Raw genomic sequence first — 25,055 nt, 5'->3', positions numbered from 1 at the left:
TTTACGTAGCAAGGTTTTCGTAGTGGGGGGCTCCAAGGGTAGCCTCTGTGAGAAGAGTCCGGAAACCGCCCCATGTTAGATAAGGGCCAGGTTCAGCTGGCTGCAAAAGGGACCCACCACTGCCCAGAGCCAAGCCAACAAGCCATGTTGTTTGCACCTCTGCGAGAGAAGATTTAGGAAAGGGAAAAAAAACTGCTGTGCCACAGCAGCTAGGAGAGCGAGGAGTGAGAACCAGCCCTGCAGACCCCAAGGTCAGTGCAATAGGAGGGCAGGAGGTGCTCCAGGCACGCAGCAGCAGTTCCCCTGCAGCCTGTGAAGAGGCCCCTGGTGGAGCAGGTGGATGTGGCCTGACGGAGGCCACAGCCCATGGAGAGCCGGTGGTGCAGCCCGTGGAGAGGAGCCCACGCAGGAGAAGGGGTCTGGGGGAAGCTGCTGCCCGTGGGGGACCTGTGCTGGAGCAATTTGCTCCTGATGGATGGACCCCATGGTACAGAGCCATGTGGGAACAGTGCTTGAAGAGCTGCTGCCTGTGGGTAGCCCCCACAGGCGCAGTTCGGGAAGGACAGCACTCATGGAGGGACCCAACATGGAGCAGGGGCAGAGAGGGACTGTGAAGGGGTGGCAGAGACTTAGAGACTGACCACAGCCCCCATTCCCCTGCAGTGCTTGTGGGGAGGAGGTGAAAGAGGGTGGATGGGAAGAAGGTGTCTTTAGTCTCTTTTTGTTTGTTTGTTATTCACTGCTCTAGCTTGTAAGTAATAGGTAATACATTTTATTAGTCTCCCTATGCTGAGTCTCTTTTGCCTATGACGATAGTTGTTAAGTGATCTCCCCTGTCCTTATCTTAACCCAAGATAAGAGTGAGAGAGCTCTTGTGGTGGAGATCAGCTGCTGAGCTGAGTAAAACCACCACAGGAACAAATAGTTACCTTTGGAAGACAGATTTCTTATCACTGTGAGTTCCTCCTCGAATACCAGAAGCTAGGAAATAGATAACATCTTTTACGTTCCAATTTTAATTCTCTCGTGTATCATATGGTTCACTCATGACACAAAAATGCAAGATAACACGATTAATTTTCAAGCACAGTAGTGTGCTTTCTTTTTCATGTGTAAGTCACTCCTGAAGCATTACAGAATAAGTTGCAGGGGATGTGCATTCTATAGGTTGTTCAAGCCATATGTTGAGCCTGGTATGCCTGACAGGATCAAGAAGTATGGCAGCCTGCCAGATGTTGGTATTCTATCAAGTGAAGTGAATATAGAAATAATATTTTGCAGTCCTCCTTTCTTCCTAGAAGCTGGTCTGTATGCTTTACTTGACCTTCAGGCCTTCTGCTGCTTATAAGGTCTCCAGACATGAAAATAACTAATTCTGTCAGTTGTTTTTTTTTTTCTCTCTTTCTCTCTCTCTTTTTTTTTTTTTTTTTTGTCCATCTCAACTGGAAGACATCATTTTTGTTGACTTTCAGGGTTGTTGTTTTTTTTTTTTTTTTTGTATATGTTCAGCTAGGTACCAAGTAGGCAAGCAAAAGTATTTATGAAAATAGCCTTAAGACATGAGAAATATACTGCAGCATACCTCAGCCCTCCCCCTTTTTTTGTTTTTGAAAAAGTGATGCAACATGAAAATGAAAGGGAAAAAAAAGAAAATACAGAAAATCTCTCCCCTGTTTTGTGAAGGACTCTTATAGCTTATATAGGCTTAAGGAAAATAATCATTATGTTATAAATTGAGACTATTAAACTGTTTTAATTTCCCTTTTAAGGCTTTCTCTTGGATGCCTGGAAGTATTTTGCATGGGTGAATTAATCTCTGGAAGTCATCACAGAATGTTTTTTTCCCAGTGGGTTTGCATTATGATGAGGGCGCTGGCCTCTTATTTTATCATATTTGAGGATAGATTCCAGGTGGCTGTCTCCAAGGTGCTGAAAATGAGGCATTTATATCCTATCATTAGGTACAGCAGAGCTGCAGTGGTAGTGATTACTTCCCTCAACAGGCAAATGTATCCCAGCCTGTCTTTGTAGAGCAACCATTAATGTGTAAAACACATCAGATGTATAATTTGAAAGCTTTTGAGTCTGCATGGAGCAGTAAATAATTTCTCTGATGAAATAGAGCTAAGCTATATTATGCCTGTTGGTGTGGTATATCTAAACCTCAGCCAATTAATTTTTCATGGGCTGTGTAGCAAGGATTGGAGCTAGCATGCAAGAATTTTATTCCTACTGGGTTTTGGTTTGAAAATGGTCAGCATATGCAACAAAGATGAATTTGTATGTAATTATTTTTTCTCTAGAGGAATAAGAGGATGTCCAAAATACCACATCCTTCTAGGTCTAACCCCCAAACATCTGCCCCTTAAAATTCATTTAATTTAATTTATTTTTTTTTTGTGAGAAACATCCTGATTACTGAATTATACAGTCATTTACAAACTCACTGCTTTTGTCCATGCCTCAAGTGTAATGATTTTTCATCTGAAGCTAGTTTTTAGTTCTGAAATTATGTTGTTGCTGTGAGTGACTGCTAATTCCCATCCTCCTCCATCACTATGTCTAGGCTTTTTTCCAGGGATTAGCCTAAGCATCTTGTTAGGATAAGGGAGAGGGAGCAGAAGGAAAAATAAAAAATAAAATAAAATATGGTGTTCAGCCCCTTTCTCTGCTACTAAGATATCTTGCCCAGAATAACAAATTGGTCACAGATGAGCATGACTGCAAAGATCACAGTGGAGGAAAGGTTTGTGCAACCCTTTTTCATATTGAGAAATGACATTAGATGTCATTTAGTTTTTATTATATTCCCACTCTAGAGCTATGTGGTTTTCTGCTTACACCTCATCATTTGGCTTTTCTATTTAAGATGGGAATATCTTTTCCTCTCGCAGATATGGAGTGTCATTACAACCAGCTTGTGTTACTCTTCTTTTCCTCTTTACCCTCCAGCATACAGACAGCCACTTCATCTTTTGTTTTAAGAACAGCTGAAACTTCCACTGATACTGTGTAGCTGTGTGCTTGCTTCCAGCCAGCAATATCTCCTTGTGTCTTTATAGTAAAGCTATCCCATAAGACACTCTGCCATGGGCAGTGTTCCTTTCTTTTCACCAGACAGTAATTGCTGGCCTGGATCAGGGCAGGAGACCATACAAATTCAGTTAAATCCAGTAGCTTGGCTTTGAAGTGACCACTGCCAGAAATATCAGAAGGAAGTGAAAGAAAACCTCTAATAGGTGGGATATTCTTTCTAATGCTGTATGGTTAGAGAAGAATTAAACTCTGAAGCCTGGTGTTTGAAGTCCTTCCAAAACTGTGTTTAGTATTAAACTGACACAACTCTTGCTCTTATCTCTAAAGGAATTCCTGTTCTCTTAGAGGTCCCTAATATGACTACGTAAGGTGTGAAAAGGTCATCCGTTCTGCCAGTCTTGAAAATTGTGAACAAATTTGAATAGCTCCTACTCAAGATAACATTAATGTGAATAAATTTGAATAGCTTCAACTCATGATAACACTTTAAAGCTTCCTACTGAGTTTTTCTGTGTTGATAAATACTTGCTCCTCTGGTTCCCTCTGTTCAAATTTTTTCTTCTATGTGCATGTGCGCCTGGATGCATGGAAGTTATAATTGTATGCAAATAGGACCCAGGCATCTAAGCCGGGGTCTTTTCTCTGGCATAGTGTCCCCAGTAGAATGTATTGTATTACTGTATTACAATATTATCCTCTATTTTATTACGGTAATGTGGAAGGTCAGCAAGTATTGCTATGTGAATGGCTGTTCCTGACACATCCAGATAGTTTAAAACACGTCATACTTGACTGCTCTATATGTTTTTGTGGTATTCATAAACACCTCCAATTTAGAGTATACAGATTCAAATCTAAGTCACATATAATTGAAATCCTGAAGCTTCTTCATAAGGTTGTTTGGATTTCTGTTCAACCCCGAGCAAAGCTTGCTCTTTTCTTTGATGCAACATTGTTGGCATTGGCTGGAAGAAAAGGAACTCTTGGAAACAAAGATAGAGTGAGAAACTCCTCCTCTTTTTCCATTTGAAACTTCTCATTTGTCAGAAGTAATAGGCTTTCTTGTTTGTTTCCAGTCTTCTACACCTGGAAGATGAGATCCAACAGTCAGTTGACACTGATAATAGTTTAAAAATCATAGTGTTCTTTGAAATAATAAAAGCTATTTCAAGGAGGCATTAGGCAGGTGTAACTTGTGGGAATGGAATTGCAACTTGTTTATCACTAACGTATCTTGGATGATACTTATGCAGAAATATGAGAGTGAAAAATAATCAGGGTAAAAATACTTCCATGCTTGTTATTTGCATTGTATCTTGCAGCTGGTTCAGCAGAATATGTTTGCACAGATAGGTGCTCCAGTCTGCACAAGGCATGTTCACTTATAAGGTACTTGAGATGTGGCTGTGCTTAGAGACAAAGGTTTAGCTGAGCTTGGTTCAATTACCTTAGCTAAGGCAAAGCTGTTTCTACAGCCAAGAGCAAACTCAGAATTGAAATGCCTGCTGCAGCTCTGGTCATGTTGGGATGTCCCTTTCTGAATCTCTAGACAACTGTTGGTCAACTCAAGCCTCTCTGTTGGTCAACAGTGAGGCTGAAACTTGCACCTCTGGCATGAGATATTGTTGATAAGGAACAACTTTGAACAGTGATCTCATCGAAGACGACGAAGACATATCTAGCCTAGCAGAAGTCAGGAAAGCAGTGGAGGGAAATACACAGGTCCTAGGAATACATTGAATTGGAAGAAAATCAGCGATTGACTGCAATAGAATAGTAGGATTAAAAATAAAAAGTGAAATCCTGATGCTTCCAAATTAGAGTGAAAGTTTTCCATTGCAGGGTGAACATTTTGACAACCATATTTTTGAAAATAAGCAGCAGTTTTTCCTAGGCTTGTCAACCTCATGCTCTGATTTTAGGGTGAAGCAGAGATCTGAATTAATTATAGTGCAAATTTGAAGTTATCTGCATAAAGCATTTACATGGGTCCTCCCCCTTCAGAATTAGACCTATGTAATTTTGTTAAATAAGATAGCCTTAGGTGCCCTTAAATTCTATTTATGTGGGGGTTTCATGCATTTTAACTAATCCCCTTGCAGAGAACATCATATAACTCTTTTGATTGTCCCTGTGTACCTAGTCCTTGTGTTGTAAGTAGTAGAGTCATGTTTTGGCAAATGGTGGGTGGAAGAAATTGTTTTTACAGATGTTACCAGTAAATAAATAATAGCAAAGACTTCTTTATTTGCATAATAATACGTCTTAGATGAGGAAAATACATATATGCATGAATTTATGAAAGGCAAGAGACTTAGTGCAGGGAGAGTATTGTTCATATGGGGTATCCTTTTAGTGCAAAACATTTGTTTAAAAAGGGCTTAAGAATTAAAATATGATTCTTTGGTGAACTTGTGTATTGCTGCCATCTTCAGCAACAACCGCATTAGTCAGATTGATTTGTGATTGCAGCTAGGAGGTTTTCAGACACAAATATACACTCCAGTGATCACACATTGCCAGGCCAGAAGGATGTACTCATTTCATTTTATGTGTTCAGAATATGTCATCATGTAAAAATATGCTGCCTAATTTAACCTGAAAGAAACTGAAAATTTAGATATTCCAAAGTAATAACAGGAAGTTTGCAAACTAACATCTGAGCTGGGGTGACATTTCACAACACAGTGTCCCATTCCCAGAGAAGTTTACAGCAAGGGTCGACTTCCAGCATGTCTGTTAGAGCTTCTGCTGCTGTTTCCTAATATGTAGAAAATAACTACTGGAAGATTTAGCTATGCTTTCAAATCTCTATCCTGAGTCTGGTTTCCCCCTTACATAGCAGGAACAGAATGTTGAACTTTTCTAGCTGACTCCAAAATTATTTTTCCCTGATTCTCAAAGAAACAGAGCAGTATTATTGCTAAATGATGGATTTTAAACTATACTACTTAAGAAAGTTATCCTTTTTGGAGTATTGGTGACTGGGACTTTTTTTTTTCTTCCTTCACTTGAATCCTTTTGGTTATAAAATAGGTTTTTTCTACTAACTAGAAAATGTGTCACTTAACTATTCAAGAGCCTTGTTCTGCTCCTCCTGACCCTAGAACATCCTCTTGGATGCCAGCAGGAGACATTCAGCGCAGTGGGTGTTCTCATTACCACTTGGCATTTTGCTGTTTGGTTTCTCTGCCTGTTGTTATTTAATGATTCGAATCCTTTCCCCACCACTCCCAGAAGTCATTTAGCAAAAGAAGTAGTAGGAACGCTACTTAGCATTATTGACATAGTCACTCAGGAAAGAGTTTAATTTCAGAGCCAAGCTACAGCATTCTCTCTTCTGCCTTGTCCCACACTGCCATGTTTCCCAGTTAAGCCTTTTCTCTGGTCTCCTTGTCCAGTGATTTTGGGGAGGGTGGCACAGGTGCTGCACAGCTTTGCCCCAACTTTAAAAACCCTCTGAGAATAAAAGAAGATGCATGTCACTTTGTAATGTCAGCGACAGAGGTGAGATTCATGGCTGATGTAAATCATCATATATTTGCTTCATGGAGGCATGGACAGACAAGTAGAGCAAGCACAGAAAGCATTGCAGGCTTTCTATCCTTAGCTTACAGTTTGTCAGGCATTTCACAACTCCCATTAGTGTTGGGAGGGGATATCTCATAATCTTAAATGCAATACCTCAAATAATACTGCAGAGGAAAGATATGGTACCGTTGGGGAGAACAAAGACATCAAAGCTAAGGATGAGATTCATCTCATAAGGTTAATATACCAGAAGGATAGATTGCCAGTTGATGTTTTTCCCTGTGCTTCCCTCTCCAGTGGAGAGCTGGTTTTATCTCTCATGGCTGATTTATGTGATGCTAATCACTGGGCAACCCTTACTGTTAAGTGGCAGTAAGAGGCCAGATTGAGAAGGATGCGCGGCTTTAGGTGAGCTCGGGTGGAAGCTGACAAGTTCAAAGCAGCAGAATTATTTGAGTTATTAAATCCAAAGCATTATCATCTGGCTTATGAACTGCCTCAGCTCAGAACAGCAGGAGGCTGTGAGACGTTAAGATGTAGTATCAGATATTCTTGTCCTGTTGTGCTCTTACTTTTTCCTGAGCATTTATGGCCAGTGTTGGAGCTTACAAGGGAGATGGGCTTTCTGTCAGGCACTTTACAGCCATTCCTTGGTTCTTACATGAGGTCATTTTAGCAATGAGAAAGAGAGAGTGTGCATTTAGAAAGAAACTATTTCTTCCAACAGAAAATCAGCAATAAGGTTTATTTCCAGATCTGTGGTTAAGTGCTACTGACCTACAAACAGAAAAACTGGAAGTCAGTTACACAGAAAGTGTGTGTGCCAGGTGCTGAACGTCAGTGCTTTATGTCAGGTCACTGCAAGCCTTTAGAAGATTCAGATGAGCTGTTTCACCATGTGTTCCTCTCAGATGGTGAAAACAGCTTGTTTGAGCCTTACATGGTACGAGGAGACTCACATTTGACATCACTTGCAGCATGGTGTGTAGCTGTGCTGCTACACGAGTGCTCCCTGCCCCTCTGACAGCATCATGTGGACTAGCAGTGTGGAAGCTTGTCAGCTCCGATAACTCACGGAGGGTAGAGAATGTGTGGCCCAAAAATCAGATTATCACTCATCAGAACAGTTCTCATGATCTTTCCAACGTCGTGGGCACATGCACATACACATATACCTGTATGTCTTTCATAAACAGTCACCAGGATGGTTTCTCCAGTTGTAAGACATTGCAGAATTGATCAGCCTAAAGACTGTTGCCCTTAAAATGGTTTGCTAAAGAGACAAGCATCTCAGATCGAGCATTTTGCTGCCACTGTGGTAAATTATGCGCATGGTTTTCTATGTAGACCTTTAACTTGTGTCTCCATAGCTGTTAAATGGCAGCGCTTCTGTATGTATACACTCGTCATAAGTGTTTGGGGTCAGAATTGCCTTTTATGGCAAGGTCTATGTAAAATGGAATTCTGATTAAACTAAGTGTTTTCCTTTATCAAGTCCATAAAAGAGGCTGGAGGAATTGAATTCAAAACATCAGGCTGGGCTCATTGCGAAATGGAAGCTTTTGTTCTCTTTAAAACAGTGTTGAAGCTGGAAGCAAAAAGCTTTGGGACATATTTCACACTTGACTTTTGCAATTTCCTGTCTGGCTTCTTGCAAACTGTTTTTGTGTAGTCATATGTGCTCTCAAAGATAATTTTATTTGATGTGGATTGGGCAGTATGACGTTGTAGTCTTTGATCATTATGTTTCATTTTGAATGTGACGTGATATGTTCTAGTACAAACAAAACTGTTCAGCACTCAGCTTTGAAAGAGAGACTGCCTTGCATTGCTGTAAAGTGATCTGAATATCAAAGAAACAAACAAACAAAAAAAAAAAGCTACTTTATTGTTGAGTTTAGGGAATTCTTTGCTCTAATTTGTAGATTACAGCCACCACAGTGGGAGAAGAGAGGTGGCTTATCCCTGAATCCTCTCCTGCTTAGCAGCCTCCATAGCACACCTGCAGACAGCCAGGAGGGGTGTAGTTTGGTACCAAAGGCAGCATCAAAATGTAATGCAAGAGCTGAAGGACACAGCGGTGAAAAACACTGATTTTCTAGCCTGCTGGGCATTGGGCGTGGTAATTTATCATAGTATAGCAGCCTTCTGTGATGTGGCTGAAGGAAGGCTAGGTTGGTTCCTCCATTATTCGTAGGCCATGGTGACTTCAACAGCACTATGCTGCTGCTAGCTGTAATAGTACTGTTACTAGTACTGCACTAGCAAGTATTTTTATCTTGTTGTTACTGAGCAAGAGAATCCTCTGGTTTCAGCTGTAGAGGAGAGAGAGACCTATTGGGAATGGTGAAGAAAAATTATGCCAAAAAACATCTGCAAGTGAAGAACTGTGAACTTTTCCTGGTATCATTGACAAATCCACTAAGAATACCAAAGAAAACTTATTCTTCCCCAGTAGACATCTGAGATGGGAGAAGTGTTGGAAATCTGTCACTTCATTGCAATGCAGCCTTTCATAATCTAATTTGAAGTTTTCCACTGCATAGATTTATAAATCCTTTAGATTTATAGAATTATTAGAATTTATCTATTTATAAATCATACACTGCAGGTATGTTTTGCAGTGAAGTTAGAGCACTAAGTACACTTCATCTATCTAACTGCAACAACTTTTGTAATTCATATGTTTTTGTGTTTATAAATCAAAGGTTCACTTCTGAGCCAAACACAAACAGGGAATAAATTCCTTGTATTGAATCCTCATTGTGCTTGCTCAAGGCCTTTGAGCAGTATGAGTCCATTGCTCATAGTCACAAAACGATCGCAGTACTCTAAACTTATGCTTTGGTATGTGAGTGCATTGTGGATAGCTCTACTTGTTATTTTTAATTTCATATAATTGTGTAGGTTGACTTGGAGTGTGCACGTTAGCTCTTACATATATTACATGCAATATACATAGTTTTCCTGCAATAATACCAATTTTAACAGAAATAGAAAAAATCGTGTAAAGTATGTGTGTGATATTCCTGATGGCTTAGCACCATGTACATGAAATCTTAGTAGTTTTGCAGGTTGGCTTGTGGTTACTCTTTTGTAATAACTTTGAGACCAAACAGATACAAGTATTGGCTTTCAATCTCATTTCTCCATATCCTTCTTCACAGCTTCCTGTTATGGGAGGAGCCTTTATGGACTCACCAAATGAGGACTTTAGTACAGAGTACTCCTTGTTTAACTCCTCAGCCAATGTCCACGCAGCTTCTTCCATGCAGAATCCACCAGAAGAGACATCCCGGTCTTCAAACGATGCCATATTGTTATGGATTGCAATCATAGCAACAATTGGAAATATTGTGGTTGTGGGAGTGGTGTATGCCTTCACCTTCTAGGATGCCTGTCACTCCAAACACTGGAAGAGAGGATAACTGCAACAGTATTTGTCATGTGTATGTATGTACGTGTGTATATATACATGTATATCTATATAAATACGTATAGGTAGGGACTTTGTTGATTAAGTGCTACCACAGTCATGGATGTGAAATGCAAGTTTATCATCATGAATTCCGATGGCAGAAATTTGGATGCAATTGCAAATTGTATGGAGGTGAAAGCTTTAACTGAGAACTGAGCGAATACAAGTTTAGTATGGAAATGAAAGAGAGACCAGTGTGGGTATAGTGAATCCAAAAGAAACAGAGATTTATACAGAAAGTGCTTATTTTCTACTGCTTAGATTTGTCTAGCAGCTTTTCTGGGTTTTGTCAGCTTTTTTGTGTATTTTTTTTATGGTGGTATAATGTTGTATGAAATTGTTCTGTGTTATATTTGCTGGACATCTTAGTTTTCTGGATGGAGTAAATGGTAGGCATTGGGTCAGTTCTGATGCAGTACAAGGTCATCACAGGTGTGTCTTGAGCACTTTCATACACTAGGCTGTGTTCAAAATGTGTCTAACGCTATGACAGGCAGATGCATGCTATTTACACTTGCCTTACTAGATGTGGTAATCTAGGAATTGATGCTCAGCATGCCTGCTGTTTGCTGGAGGAGGCACAGCTATTGCAAGGTGTGACTGGTTTGCAGCCCCTCAGCTCCTCAGAAGAAGGGTGAAACCCATTTCTGTGTAGGGATACTGGACTGTAATGACAACAATAGTTTTTCTTCCAGGAAACAAAGGACAGATATCATGCTTTCCAACTTATTTCCTTCTAATCCAGGTTTTCCACAGAAGTTATATATTTGTATAGTTATAAGCATATAGTCATATTGAAGGAACATTGTGAAGCCAAAGAGTAAGTGATGTTTCTGAGAAAAATAGATTTGAAGGAAAGATGACACTTCTGTGCTCTCAAGAGTGAATGCAAGCATTTATGTGTGCTGGCATAGAAATAGCACAAAAAGGTAATAGGTGGCAGATATACAAATACTTGTGTTTCAGTCTTAGTAAGTCTCTGGGTTGTGGTGAGGCTCCTGGAAGTGGTTCTTACGTAGACTACGTTAAGTAACAACTCCAATTGTCATTTGGATTTGTTCTGTTGGGGAACAGTATTTCTACTGCACTCTTCCCATCAGCAGCTCCTTTTAAGAGCTGTATCTTTTCAAAACATGCTGAAGCCCTCAATGTTTCAGAGATTATAGAATCCTCTGGGGGGAGGGAGGGGGTATCATCTCTGTTGGAAATCTTTGTCTTCCCTCTAAAACAAAACAAAATACACAAAATATCTGAACTTTGAGATAGTAGTAGACCAATTCTTCCTCTAAGTATGCATGTGGTATATTGGTTTTCTGCCTCATGCAACTAATATGCTAATTCCAGAAAGCCTCTTCTGAAGACACAGAGACTATTTTTGACACTTGCCTGCCACTGAGCTTGAGGCTGGGCTAAGAGCTGGCAAATGTAAAGGGAGGTTTGGATTTTCCTTCTTTTCTCTTTAGACCCATTTTCCTGCAGGGCTGGTGAGTATTTACATGAATCAAAGCAGCATGCCCCAAACCAGTATCTAGAATTGTACAGTAGTCACTGTGTATATTTTTTCATGTCTTCATGAACTTGCTTTTAAAGATGGAAAGATGCAAACAAACAGCTAGCAGGAGGGAGAAAAGGGACTAAGTTATTCTGGGGATGAGAAAAACAATAACAACTCACCTGAGGAATAGAGCTTCTGTATGTTTAGGTATTTCACTGTTTGGAGGCAGCGTTTTGTTTGAGAACAGAAGAAATCTGTTCTGGGGAAAAAAAAAAAAAAAAAGAAAAAGAAAAAGAAAAAATTTGAGAAGCACACTTTTGGAAACTCAGATGTGCAGAAAGCAAGTTCTGTCTAATAAAATAGCTATAGTCTTGATACAGAAATAATGCTATTCACAGTTCTAAATGGATGTTTGCCCTTCATAGGCAAACAGAAATAATAATAACCAACAACAACGAAGGAGCTGAATAGACTGTGTACTTCCCCTGTTCTTCTATGCCTCTTTACCCTCTCTGAGCAGAAAGTAAACTGTTAAGTGAGACTGGAAGGCTGCAGAAAGGTCTCAAAAATGGAATAATGCAGGACAAGATCTGGTATGCAAACATCTAGGAACCATGCAAATATTACTTCAAATATATTTTTATGATATTCTATTGCCTTTTAATTGTATCAGTGGACTTTTCTTTTGTTTTTCTCTTCAATGTTTCAAAAGGCTCTCTAATTAGTTATGCCAGATCCTGCAAGCACTATTTGTGCATGAAGAGCAAAATTTTTTTCACCATGATTAAAAACCAGTTTGACACTATGGTACTTGCCCAATGGGATTATTCTGCTGCTAAATAACTTTGCCGGTGGAGTGCTTTGTTTAAATTTCCTAGAATATTAATCTAAGTGCAATTAGCAATGTTTACATTTCTTTCTCAAAGCACTAGACTAAATTCTTCACCCATGAAGAAGCATATTAGAGAGGGAACAGCAAAGAATCACCACTCTGCTAATGAACCTGAGTGACACTTTTGTGTTGCTTTTCCCAAAGAAAGTGTCCTACTTTCATTTGAAACTGATAGTAATTGCAGGAGTGTTGGAAGACAATGAGTTCTGCCTCCCTCATCCAGATCATCATCATACATGTTTTCATTATTAGAGAATGAGTTGTCAAAAGCAGCCAGACAGAACCTTAGTTAAAGTAATTGGCTTGACGGGTGACATGGAAAACAGGGTGCAGGAAGCAAGTGCAAGCATTTCCTATCTTGTAGCTAAAGAAACTAACAGTCCTGTTAGTTTTCTGCTGCTGAAATATATTGTCAGGTGATAAAAGATTCCTACATTAAAGTAAGCAGAGCTGGCTCAAATTATGATCTCCTTTGATCAGGATAAACACTCTGTTTCTGGATATAGCATTCTGATTGGGTCTACTACAGCCTCTTAAATCTCCTGGAAGGCTAAGGAAGGCTAAAATTCAAGCACTGAAAAAAGGAGACTCATCCATCATTAAGTTCAGAGAGACCACAGAGGAGAGGGGAGAAAAAATGGTAGATGTTTCACAGGTGTGGTCCTGTGAAATGTGTTATCACTGCTTCATTATGTGAGTCAAAGTTATAGCCTGAACTGTCAGCATAGCTTGACTTAGAGGACTGTAGCTACTCCTTTTCCTTGAAGCAAAGCAGCTGGAGAAGTGCTGTCACTCACTGAGGAGTGATGAGCAAGTCCAAATGCATTCCCCCGAGCTGTTCTGTAAAAGCTGAAGAGGCTTCTGTGCTTTGCTGAGCATTTCATGCACCAGCATTAGAGCAGGATTCCACTTGTAGATCTATGCTTTAAGTATGTGCATCTAGCACAGATAACAGCTACAAGATCCTGATCAGAGTTTGTTCAGTAGTGGACAAAAGAAGAACATTTCCTACCTGCAGCATTAGACCCCTAGCTATGTTGTAAACATCATCCTGCAAGCACAAGAAGCCATGCTGCCTGTGCTCTGCAATTATGAGTGATCCATGGGAAGCAGGGGAACAGACTGGATGCCCTTACAAGTCTTTTCTTGCCATGGCCCCTAGGGATCTACGACAACATATCAGATAATCAAACTGTCACTTAAGAATTTTGTTTTTTGCTCTAAGCAGCCAGCAGCTCGACACAGCAGCTGTGCAGCCACCACAGCAAGGAGACTCAGCTTGGAGTTGGCCTCGATGATCCTTGTGGGTCCCTTCCAACTCAGGATGCACTATGACTGTGATTCTGTGAGACTGAAGGCTGAACAGTTCTGGAGGTAGGTGCAAAGGCATGTTAGATGGGAGAACTGAGTGAGGAAACTCATAGAGCCACTCCTGCTATACATTTAGCTCCAAGGCTAGGCACCTGTTCTTGTCCACAATATTAATATCCCCCTAAAATAAAGGGAGGAAGCAGCATGTATTATCATGTCAATGCATTTGCAAAAAGGAACAGATTTTGAAACTGATGCAACAGTAGCAGAGGGATTCAACAGCTACAGTAACATATTTAGCCATTTAAATGGGAAAGTGAGCTGATAGTTACCTCTGAAGTAGTGAAATCCACTCTCCAAAATCCTTGTTTACAATGGGACTTGAGGGTCGTCAGCATCCCACCAACTGCCTGTAATAACAAGACCCCAGTCAAGAGTGAATAGAAGCAGCCAGCTATTGTAGTCTGAAAGGGAAAACCTGCCTTTATGTCTGGGACACAAATTAAAACAGCAGTCTTTAGTCTATAGGAAGTTATGCAGTTTGTCTATTATTAGAAGCTTTCTTTTTGTTATTATTGAACTATTCCAGTTCTTAATATCCTTTTCACATTTCTCTGCAGGCTGCTGAGAGTTATTAATTTCATGTAGCTCTGTCCATTTATACAGGGTAATTTTGCTGGGCTTCCTGTGGCTAATCACAGAGCAGAATTTGGAAAATTATTCATTTTGAGGCTGATTTCCATTATTAAGAGAAATAGGCTGAAAATCAAAATCGCAGATCAAACGCTTCTGTACTTTTAAAGCACTTAGAGCTCTGGATAAGTGGATTTCATCTGGCTAACACTCAGAAAGAAAAAGGGCAGTCAGGTCTCTGATGGTAATGTCAGACATCAGGGTTCTGACAAGCAGAGCTTAGCGCTTCATTAACTCCTCTTCTGCCCCTCTGGCTTTCTGGATGCACAGTCTGAGTGAGCTAACCATCAGGTACAACGTGTCCCTCCTGCATGCTAATCCTCAGGGGACCAAGGCCATTTGTGCCCCTAGCAGAAGAAGAGCTGGAGATCAATATTCTATTAGGTATCTTGTTACACAGCATATTGGTCAGTCATGGTAAGATCAAGACAGGAATGGTTTAAAAAGTAGTTAGCCCCTTTGCCCCTAATCTGGGAAAACACTTTAAAAAATCAAAATATTCAGAGGTCTTAAACTTTCGTACTGGTCTTGATGTGATTTTTGTTTTTCCTCATACAACCCCTTTTACCTTGTCTTTCCAACTCAAGACAATGAAAATGAAGTCACCACTACCCTTGTCTATGGGCATGTAGGGAAATCCTAGCAGGTTAGGAAGAAACATACCGCATTTTAGTTTTTGGCTGTTCAGGCACAAAGTAATAGGAAAGACTCCAGACTACAGAGAAATCTCCAGGGAAATATGTGCCTTTGCAGAACAAAATGCATTGCAATTTTGTCCCATTCTGATCTGTACCAGAGTACTTACACTGAGACAACATGGCGAGATCTACAGTTGCTGTAACCTGTTTTAGGAATTAATGCAAGGCAGACAGGTAATGGAAACAAAATGGTAATACAAACCTGTCGTGTCTAATCATCTCAACGGATTGCTTCAAAGGCAGGTTTACCTGAGTGTCATCAGAAAGCTTGATCTGTTGGTACCAAGGTAAAAGCCCTTTTATATAGGCACAACCAGTGTTTCCATCTTCTTCAGAAGTCTTTGGATCATTATGCTACCCACTCTTATCTTTGCAGTGCAGGCTTCTAGTGAAGATATTTTTCAGTTGTAGAAAATACTGAGGAAGCTTCCCATGTGGATAGAATACATAAGATTAATGCCCAAAAGTGCTGATTAGTCTCCCTGCTAAAACAAAAAAACACCAAGGTTTCTTACACAAGGCATGTTAAAGAGTCAAGTATCATCTGTACAATAGCATCACCTCATTTTTTTCTGCAGCTTTATGCCAGTAAATCTCACAATGTCTTATTGTTATTAACCACAATTAACAAAAGTCAAGAACAGAGACAAATAATTTTTCAGGAATGTCTTAAATGTCGCTACCTGATCCTTCAGACTGTGTCATTCCTCTTACCTCTCCAAAATACCCTGATGTGAAGTCTCATCTATCCCTTTAAAATCTCTTGGCACCATGTGTCTTCATGCCTTCATTTTATTTCTCTTCTTGTCTTCTCCATCTTCTTTTCATTCCCTGGCATCAGAGCACACAAGCAATTGGAAGCCAGCAATGTTTTTCAGCCCTCCTTAACCACCTCTGTTGACCTTCAGAGGAATACTACACAAAGATGTAGTATTAATCTTTGTAACTCTATCATCAGTATCCATACAACCCAAAACATACATTTTAGAAATTCCTGTTTTTACTATTACTGCATCATTAATTGAGCTTTCCCCACCCAAAATCCCTTTCTTTTTTTAGCAAATCATAATCAGCATTAAAGTACTTAGGGTAAGGGAAGGGGACTGAAAACAGGCACTGAAAAGCACCACAAAAGGTAGAAAAACCCCATGTAGCATCATGGCCATGAACCACTATTCTATCCAGTGAAGAGAAAACACAATGTGCTGACCCATGGGTATTTCAAATCTAGTCACACTTATAGTTCTCAGATGCATGGTAAAGCTGCTATAGTCAGATGGAGCATTTCTAGATCTTTTTGTGAGCAAAATGAGGTGTACCTTAAGTACTTCAAAGTGTTGAGCAACCTCCTCATCAGTCCATGCTTGTTCTGGTATTGCTTGAAAAGCCTTCTGAACAGCAGTCATTAAGGTTACGTTGCATTTCCTGTGGAGTTCAGTCCTATTAATGAGTGAAAAAGATTAAACTATGACAAGATTTAGGCCTAGAACTCTTTCAGTTACTGCCTTCACAAGGATGGTTGAAGTTCCGGAGCCTGCAAGCTGCTTTGTCCAGAGGGACCTTTGCCTCCACCTGGAGACAACTGGATTAATAACACATGTATATAACATCTGCTTCAGTGGAACATCTTGTAGGACTAGCTCCAGGTTGCTGGTTTTTTATTTTAAACACATCTAAAGATGTCCATACTTCCCTAATCAAAAAAAAAAAAAAAAAAAAAAAAGCAGAACACTGTATTTTTTTAAAAGAGAAGGTAAAGAAAACAAGACTGAGTATTTTGATAGATATGCTAGAAGGATATTTAATGTAGCGAACAGTTGCACTATTTTTTCTATTGTATGAACACCTAACTGAAGAAATATATGTTCTTTCTCCAATAAAGACCTTTTCAGTTAAGAAGTTGTAAAGTTGGGAAGGAATAGAGTGCAAAGTCTCAATGAAGTTTTAAACTAATGTAAATAATCCGGTAGCTAGCTTTGTGAGGTAGCTTATAACATTTACTTTTCTGTTACCTCATCTCAAATATTGCCTAATTGTTTGTGTTTTGTGTTTTTCCCCATGATAAACTAAATAGAAACACTTTGAAAGCATCTGTACTTCTCACAAAATTGCAGTCATTTGGAAATGTCATCCTTCAGCTCATGTAAAACAAGTTTACTGGAGCCCTTTAGAATGCACTGTTATTTTTTTTCATAATAATTCTGGAAAATTTAACTCTCTTGTTCTTTGTCTCTGCTACCCTGTTTTGTACACTAACAGATTTGCAGGGCTTCTTTGTATTGTTTTTGTAGTATATGGGTTGGTTTACAGAAAAAAAAAAATTGCTCTAGTAACAGTTGTTCTTGAAATGTGAATCTTTATCTGTAAAGAGAAAAACTTCTTAAAAAATATGTTTTCTCTAATTAGCAAGTTTATTTAACAGAAATGTATTCTTTTCTGCTCCTGTTATATTCTTACACAGTTATTGACTGCTTTCACTATGTATGTACTTGGTACTGGTTTGTTCTTTTACTATGATGAAAATGACACCTTTTGTTAACAGCAGATGGAAATTGTGTTTTGGGATAAAGTTCTTCAAATTGATGGCAATGTGCGATTTTTCATTTTATTCTCTTTAGCTGACAGCATTTAAAAATCTGTAAATGCATCAGATTAATTACTGTTACCTCCAGTGATACACTGACACTAATAACTTGTTGCAATTTACAAATCTGCACGATTTGTCAGCTTTTGGTAACTATCTCTATTACACATATGGCACAAAGAAAAGACAAGAAAAAAAAAAAGTCTCATCTTCCTCAAACTTCACCTCAGAAGCCCTCATACCATGAACACTTGTGAAAGTCATTACTGTCCCAGCTCACTCCATTTAGCACGACCATATTGTCACAATATGCAGCATGGACATTTTTCTGATTGTGGCCCTATACTCCTGCAAACTCCTGTCCTAGGGCAGCCATTCAGAAGACTTTTGGGGATTAGAACTGGGGGGAGGAGGGCTCAGACCTCACTGCAGGTTGTTCAGCAAGTTCCATAAAAACAAACAGGGAAAAGAGGAAGAGAGGAAAACATGGTTGTGCTAATGCAATACTACATGTAGATTAACACTTACCTTCCTTACGATTATTGAAAGGGAACCAGTGAGGCAAGTACACTCAGATTGACTGAGGAAATGACAAAATAACGTGACAACAAGTGACCTCTCGTGCACAGTTTTGAAAAACAATTTGACTTACCTTTAAATGAATCAAACCTAAAACATCACAAAGCTACCTATGCCAGTCCTTAGAGCGAGCCTGACAAAAACTCATAAACAATCAGACTTTTTTTTTCCCTGAGTCCCAGTCTATCAATCTAGCCACATAACATATTCCAGACTTTACCCATCAGAATGCAAAGAAGTGCAGTTACTACGCTACAGTGACATCTAATTATAAGTCACTTTTCCATTGTAACTATTGAGCTCTGGCTCCATATCAGAATTATACAAATCTCAAATCTGTTCATTTTAGAATTCTATAGAATAATTAGAAATGAGAATAATTTAGAAATGGAAGGGAATGTCCTGTTGAGCAGTCAAGGAGGAAAACATCAGCGTTAAGTATGTGTATTCATATCAATAAAACCTGCTCAGAATGTTGGAGCTATATATCTACATAAACACTAAGGTAAATTCTTTTGTAAAACTACTATAGGAGAACCAGTCTTTTAGCCCAAAGAGATCCTGCCCATTATATGGTTTCATCTGCCATATTTTGCTTTGTCAAAAGCTATGTTATGGTTTTATTAAGGCTAAAGAATAATTCATTTGGGAATAAATTTGTGACTTCACTGCAGCACATATACTGCTTTTACTGGGGCTAATGGAGTACATCTGTAAACAGCCTGCTTTCCATTTCATTGCCTGTCGTGATAAAGGAAACATTGCAATAAAATAGGAGCTTGAGTTTTGCTTTGTATATCTTGTAACAGCTTCAACTTGAGCTAAGAAAATCATTCACAAGGTTTGTATTACAGCTTACAAAGCTGCACTTTTTAATTTTCAGTATATTGGATCATCTGGATCTCATTTTTCCTTTACATATTCAGATAATCCATGCGTGTTAAAGGAAAGAAGGATGCTTGTTTTATGAAAAAGTTTATCCTGTAATTTCTATTTTGACTTACAAAGATTTTATGCTTATAAACGCTAGTTGGCTACAAATGCAAGGCTTACTGGTCTTAAGTGGCTCCTTAAAGCATAGGTAAAGTGACCTACTCCCTGGGCCTCCAATGCAGTGAGCAATTTTAAACAGAGCTCTTCTGTTTTCTTGGCAGATCAGCTCTTCTACCAAGCACTTCAGATTTTTTATTATTTTTTTTTAATCTTTCTACTCTATCATTTCCTACTCTGTGCTAATACCCAAACTCTTCTGATCTCTGGCAATATTCATTACTTGAAAAGCAAATGGTTTGGGTAAATATTCCTCAAAGTCCTCTGTGATAATAGCTAATACAAAGAAGGTACTTACTAAGTACTTATTTCTCTCACTTTCTGGGAAATCAAAGTACCCATTAATTCCTTTGAAAGCCTCACACTTTTGTTTGTGTTTCTTTTTTAATGGCCTGTATAACCACACAAGTTTCTTTTAGCCTTTTTAATTTCTATCATCTTTGCAAACTTCCCTTGTAGTTTCTGCTCACTATTTACTAGCTTGGTTTTGTTTCAGATGGGTCCCATCTTCTGAAATACATTTTGACTGAGGTCTCCTAGAGTCAAACTCAGACTTTGACCATGTAAGAATTGTCCTTACCTTCCTGCTTCCTTTGTAGAGGAAGGTGTGAGAGCTCATTCTTAAGACTGTTGTCCAAGTTGCCTCTCCTCTGATTGTATGGTACTTGGGACGAAAGCTGATTTTTTTTTCATCTTCCAGTTACAGTCTAGACTTTCTATCCTTCAGGTAGTTTTGGAAAAAAGAAATCCATTCTAAATGTAAACAAAAAACAAACAACAACAACAAAAAAAAAAAAAAAAAAAAAAAAAAGGAAAGGTCATAATGTTTTGTCCAATTTTAAAATGAAAAAACAATGAATGACAAGTCAAAGCATTTTTTGTATGGTATAACGTGGAAGTGTAATTGTAAACAACTTTAGACTTTCATATTCTAAAACTTGCAGTATACATGTAAACTTGTCATTGAAGCAACTTTTAAATATAACAATAAGCAAACAGCACACTGCATAAAAATCACACTGAAATTTTTCATAATTTAGTGTCTCTTCTGTGAGGAAAATGGGTTATTTTTATTTTTTTTTAAATATTTTAAAGTTCAGGGGTTATGAATGCCTCCCCCAGCAAAGCTGATTTGTGTTAGATGTGAGCCACCCATACTTTATCACTCAACAACCACCCCTGCTTCATTCAATGCTTGTGTCCTTATCATTTGTTAATTCATGCTGAGCAGGCAAGAGCTTCCTCAGAAGCCAACTGTGCAGAGAACAGATGACTTAGGAGTCTAAAAAGCTCTTCTTCAAACTGAAGAATTACTTGAGCACTGCAGGAAGTCATCATGAGCACTGCAGAAAACCGCAGAAGGGCTGCTCTGCTGAGAAACTTGTGCACTTCTGGTGAGAGTGAGCACAGCACTGGGCTGGGACCAAGGATGGCAAATGGGCTGAGTCCCTTCAACATGGGGCAAACACAGCTGACCTGGAAATTATTGCAGAGTAACCACAGCTTGTAGGCTACCTTCGCTTATCTGTGCAGATGAGCCCTATGACTCAGTCCAGGGACATAGGAAGCTCATCCTTCAAATTTGTGTGGTACAGGACCTCCATTGTAACACATCCAACAGGAAAGAATCACTGGAAGAAAATAATGTTAAATCAAGTGTTGAAGCATTGCTTTACAAAAAAGGCAGAGTAAATTTGGCATAGAAGTGAGCATAATGTCCCTCTTAATCTACTCGAGTATTTCCTCTCTGGCATAATACAAGCCAGGGAAAATGCCACCACACCATATTAGCCACATTAGATTTCCGGAATATAAAACCATTCAACAACTGGAAATAAATAAAACCCTAAACGTTCATTTTTCCTGCACTGCAGGTCTCAATTGCCTATTGTATGCACATGCCACATACAAAAGTGTACTGCAATACCAAGATTAAAAAAAAAAAAAACAAGCAAACAAAACCAAAAAACAAGTCCAGAGAGGCAAATTTTACCTAGAAGCTTTATTTATTTGTACTTTTTGTGGCCTGCTGGAAAGGCTACAAGTCTCTAGGAGCAATTCTGTGACTGGCACTTCAGTGACAAGAGTGACTGTAGAATAACTTATGCTTGGGATATGGACAGTGGAGTTCACTTTTCATTTCTCATGCACCTCCCTTGTAATGTTGCAAGTTTTTCATGACCAAGGGCTGCAAGACAGGACTTTATTTTCATATACAAAGTAGTATCTTGTCAGTGCAGTCATTTTCTTCTGCCACATTATGTAGTATACTTACAATCATGTTAATTTATTTCTAATGCATTCAGCTCTTGCCAGTGATAAGAACGTACTGAAAAGCTGCCAGAATTCATATCTCAAGTTTCTACTTTTCTGTGAAGAGTTTATAAATAGTCTTCAAAACTCTTCTCCCTCTCTAGAATTTTTAATATTTTATTTTATTCATTCCAAGCACAAGAATCCATAACCCTCAGCATAACATACAGCAATGAAAGGCTCCTTGTCCAACTCCTACGTGAAATCCCTTCTGGCCAAGCCTTGTTTCCATTGCCTAGCATAGATATACAAAGAATGCTTCTGGGCTGAGAAACACGTTACACCCAGGAGACTCCAGGCCCTCACCTGTCCAGATTGGAGAGCTCATTGAAGTACATCACAGTTACTTTTTAGCTTGGATGCCAGAGAACTGTTGGGTTAGGGAGAGAACAGTATGTTTCCTAGTCTTGCTTGACTACATGGTCAGGACTTCATCCTTTCCATCTTGAAACAGAACAGGGGAAGCACTGTTGTGCTTTAACCTGGCAGGTTGCTAAACACCACGAAGTCGTTCACTTACTTCCCCCCCCCCCACACACACACCAGTAGGATGGGGGAGAGAAGTGAAAAGAGAAGTGCAAGAACTCATGGGCTGAGATAAGGTCAGTTTAACAGAAGAAGGAGAAGAGAAGAAAAAAAATAAAAATAAAAATAAAAAAGATAAAACCAAAACAAACAAGCAAAAACCCCAAAGCAAGTGATGTACAATGCAATTGCTCAGCACCAGCTGACCAAGACCCAGCCAGTTCACAAGCAACAGAGCAGCAGAAGGCTCCCCAGCCAACTCATCCCATTTTTATTCAGAATGACGCCATGTGGCATAGGATATCCCTTCAGCCAGCTTGGGCCAGCTGTCCTGGCTGCATCCCTTCCCAGCTCCTTGTGCACCCTCAGCTCCCTCTCATTGGCAGAGCAGCATAAGCAGTAGAAAAGTCTTTGGCTGTCTGTAACCACTGCTCAGCAACATCTAAAGCATCATTGTGTTTTCAGCATTATTTTCACCCTAAATCCAAAACATGGTTCCAAACCAGCTACTATGGAAGAAAATTAATTTTTGGTTATCCCAACCAAAACCAGGACAAGCACTCAAGGCTGACTATGCAATCCAAGGACTGATTATTACTGTATCACCTTGAAGTTTTCAGATGAGAATTTTGATAACATAACTCATACCCTGAGATTCAGCTAATGACAGGACCCACGTGGTTATCAGTTTGGGTTAAATTATAAATGTAGTCATTTCTGCCTTGCGTCTCAACACTTGATGACAAGGTGAGTCAGCTGGAGGGTTCTGCATATCATATCCGGTCTTATTGGTTCCTACTGTGTCATTTCAGGTTCCTCTTCTCCTAATTGACCTGAAAAATAGTTATTGCTTGTCTCTAGATATTTGAAGTGAATCATCGTTTTCATACAAAAATAAATGTCTCCCTCTTTAAATCTCACTTCAACTCAGGACAAGTGTCTAAAAGGTAGTATCCAGTCCACATCACTGATTGCTATAGGCAAAATTGACTAGAAGTCATAAATGCCTTTGAATTTTTTAGATGCATATTCTTCAGCTGGAAATCTGTGTAGTATTTACTGGGAATTTTGAAACAATTGAACTATGACTGAAAAGCTGCACATTGGTACTTTTCATCTTGTCCTTCTTTTCATCTTGTCCTTCTTAAAGTAGGAGATCATTGATTAGAGGAGCAGTGAAAGATTCAGCTTGTCTTCTCCCATCCGAGTGTCCTAACTGCTAGGCCACTTACATTCACTGTCTCTCACCCAGTTAATATTTAATTAGGACCGAATGCTAAAAAGGGACTACAGCAAATATCATTCCACAGCTTGGTTCATGCAGCTGTCACCTCAGAAGTGCAAGTTCATGGCCACACATGGAGCAGAGGAGCCTGAACTGTTCTCCTCTAGATTTAGGTAAGTGCTCCAATGAACACTGAATATTGAGGGGGAGGAGGAGAAGGAAAGAGTATGAAATTAGTCTATAAATATTAATTATTTCTGTCTAGCGATGCTCTGAACCTCACAGATGAACCTTGTGGTTCATAGAGCATGGGATGCCTTCCTGGGACCAACACACAATTCTTTGGGCAATGCCCCAAAACAAATTTAAGTCATCCCAGATTCTTGGTTAGACAACTTCCATGGCAGAGATACGAGAACTTACTTAAAAAGACGGAAACACTGAGGACGGAATTCAGAAACCTAACATCTTATGGAACCATCCAAGCATAAGTCTCATCTGAATGATGTATGTACTTAAACTTCATTAAAAATCTGTAAAACAACTATAGGATTGGTTTGTTTTCTGTCACTGTCAAGATCTAGCCTCATGTTTGTTCTTTCACATATTTTTTATAACTGGTTATGTGTGTTACCTTCTCCAGCTAGAAGCCTTTCTAATAACCAGATTCAAGAGAGCGTGTTTTTGAAGTAACAGATTTGTGTCTGTTACACAAACCATAGGGTTTGGTTGATTCATTTGGTTTAGTGCAATCTGTTAGGCTGTCAGAAGATGACATCATAGTTTCTTTGTTTGGACTTTCAGGGAAATAAAGGAGATTTCTGAAAGAAAGTTGTTCCAAATAGTTCTCAATATAACAAAATTCTGCTAAGTAATCCTGCTGTAATAGGTAGTCATTCACAAAATACCAGTATGTGTAAACCTTGCACAGCCAGTGCATTAGTTTATCTCCTTTAAGATGTACAAACAACATTTAACTTGGATTTGAGACATTCATAGGTATTAAGAAGTGTTCTTCCCTATGAAATCATTAGCAAAAGCCTTATCTACTTGCATGGAAAAACAGCCTCTAAGCCTCTACTGCTTAAGCTTCCAGCTGTGATGGATATTCCTGTTCTTTTTTCCCCTGACCTACGAATTCACCTCAACACATTACAATATCTGTGAATTTTTATTATATGCTGATTTGTTTCCCTGCCTCTTCTCTCCTACCTTCTTTAAATTATGTCAATGTGCACATGACTACAAGTACCTTGCATTCCTCAGATAATTTGACACTGGAAAAGTACATTGATTTCCTTGAACAGCTGTCAAGTTAAGACACAAGAAAGGTTATGGATGGTTTTTATCATCAATAATACTTCAAAGCTCACATGATAGCCTACAGTGATATTTCTCCTTTCTTGTTTTGGAGATGAGTAGCTCTGACATAACCATAACTATACTATTTTCCTTCCTTTTCCATCAGTAATAAATACTGTTTAATGCAACTTTATAACCCTGAGTTAGAAGTAAAATTCACCACTAGAATGCTAGTTTATCTACAATTAACTAATCATTATATCATATCACCATTACATTGAATGATGAATCCCTTTATTAATAGGTTATAAAAACAAAATTACTCATATTCCACCTGTCCATC

At 39.0% G+C, this 25,055-nt stretch overlaps 1 protein-coding gene across 1 annotated transcript in view; it reads left to right on the top strand.

Moving 5' to 3' along the window:
* Positions 1 to 17,717, top strand: part of C5H14orf132 (chromosome 5 C14orf132 homolog) — a 45,861-nt gene extending 28,144 nt beyond the window's left edge. The window contains exon 2 of the mRNA XM_032188289.1: positions 9,735 to 17,717. Within this exon, the coding sequence (XP_032044180.1) occupies positions 9,735 to 9,959 (225 nt within the window). The 3' untranslated portion in view covers positions 9,960 to 17,717. The remainder of the gene's footprint in view (positions 1 to 9,734) is intronic.
* Positions 17,718 to 25,055: the final 7,338 nt, after the last annotated feature.

This window comes from Aythya fuligula, chromosome 5 (assembly GCF_009819795.1).
Source record: "Aythya fuligula isolate bAytFul2 chromosome 5, bAytFul2.pri, whole genome shotgun sequence".
Lineage (NCBI taxonomy): Eukaryota > Metazoa > Chordata > Aves > Anseriformes > Anatidae > Aythya > Aythya fuligula.
The sequence above is the reverse complement of the archived record's forward strand: the minus strand, read 5'-3'. Positions and strand labels throughout refer to the sequence as shown.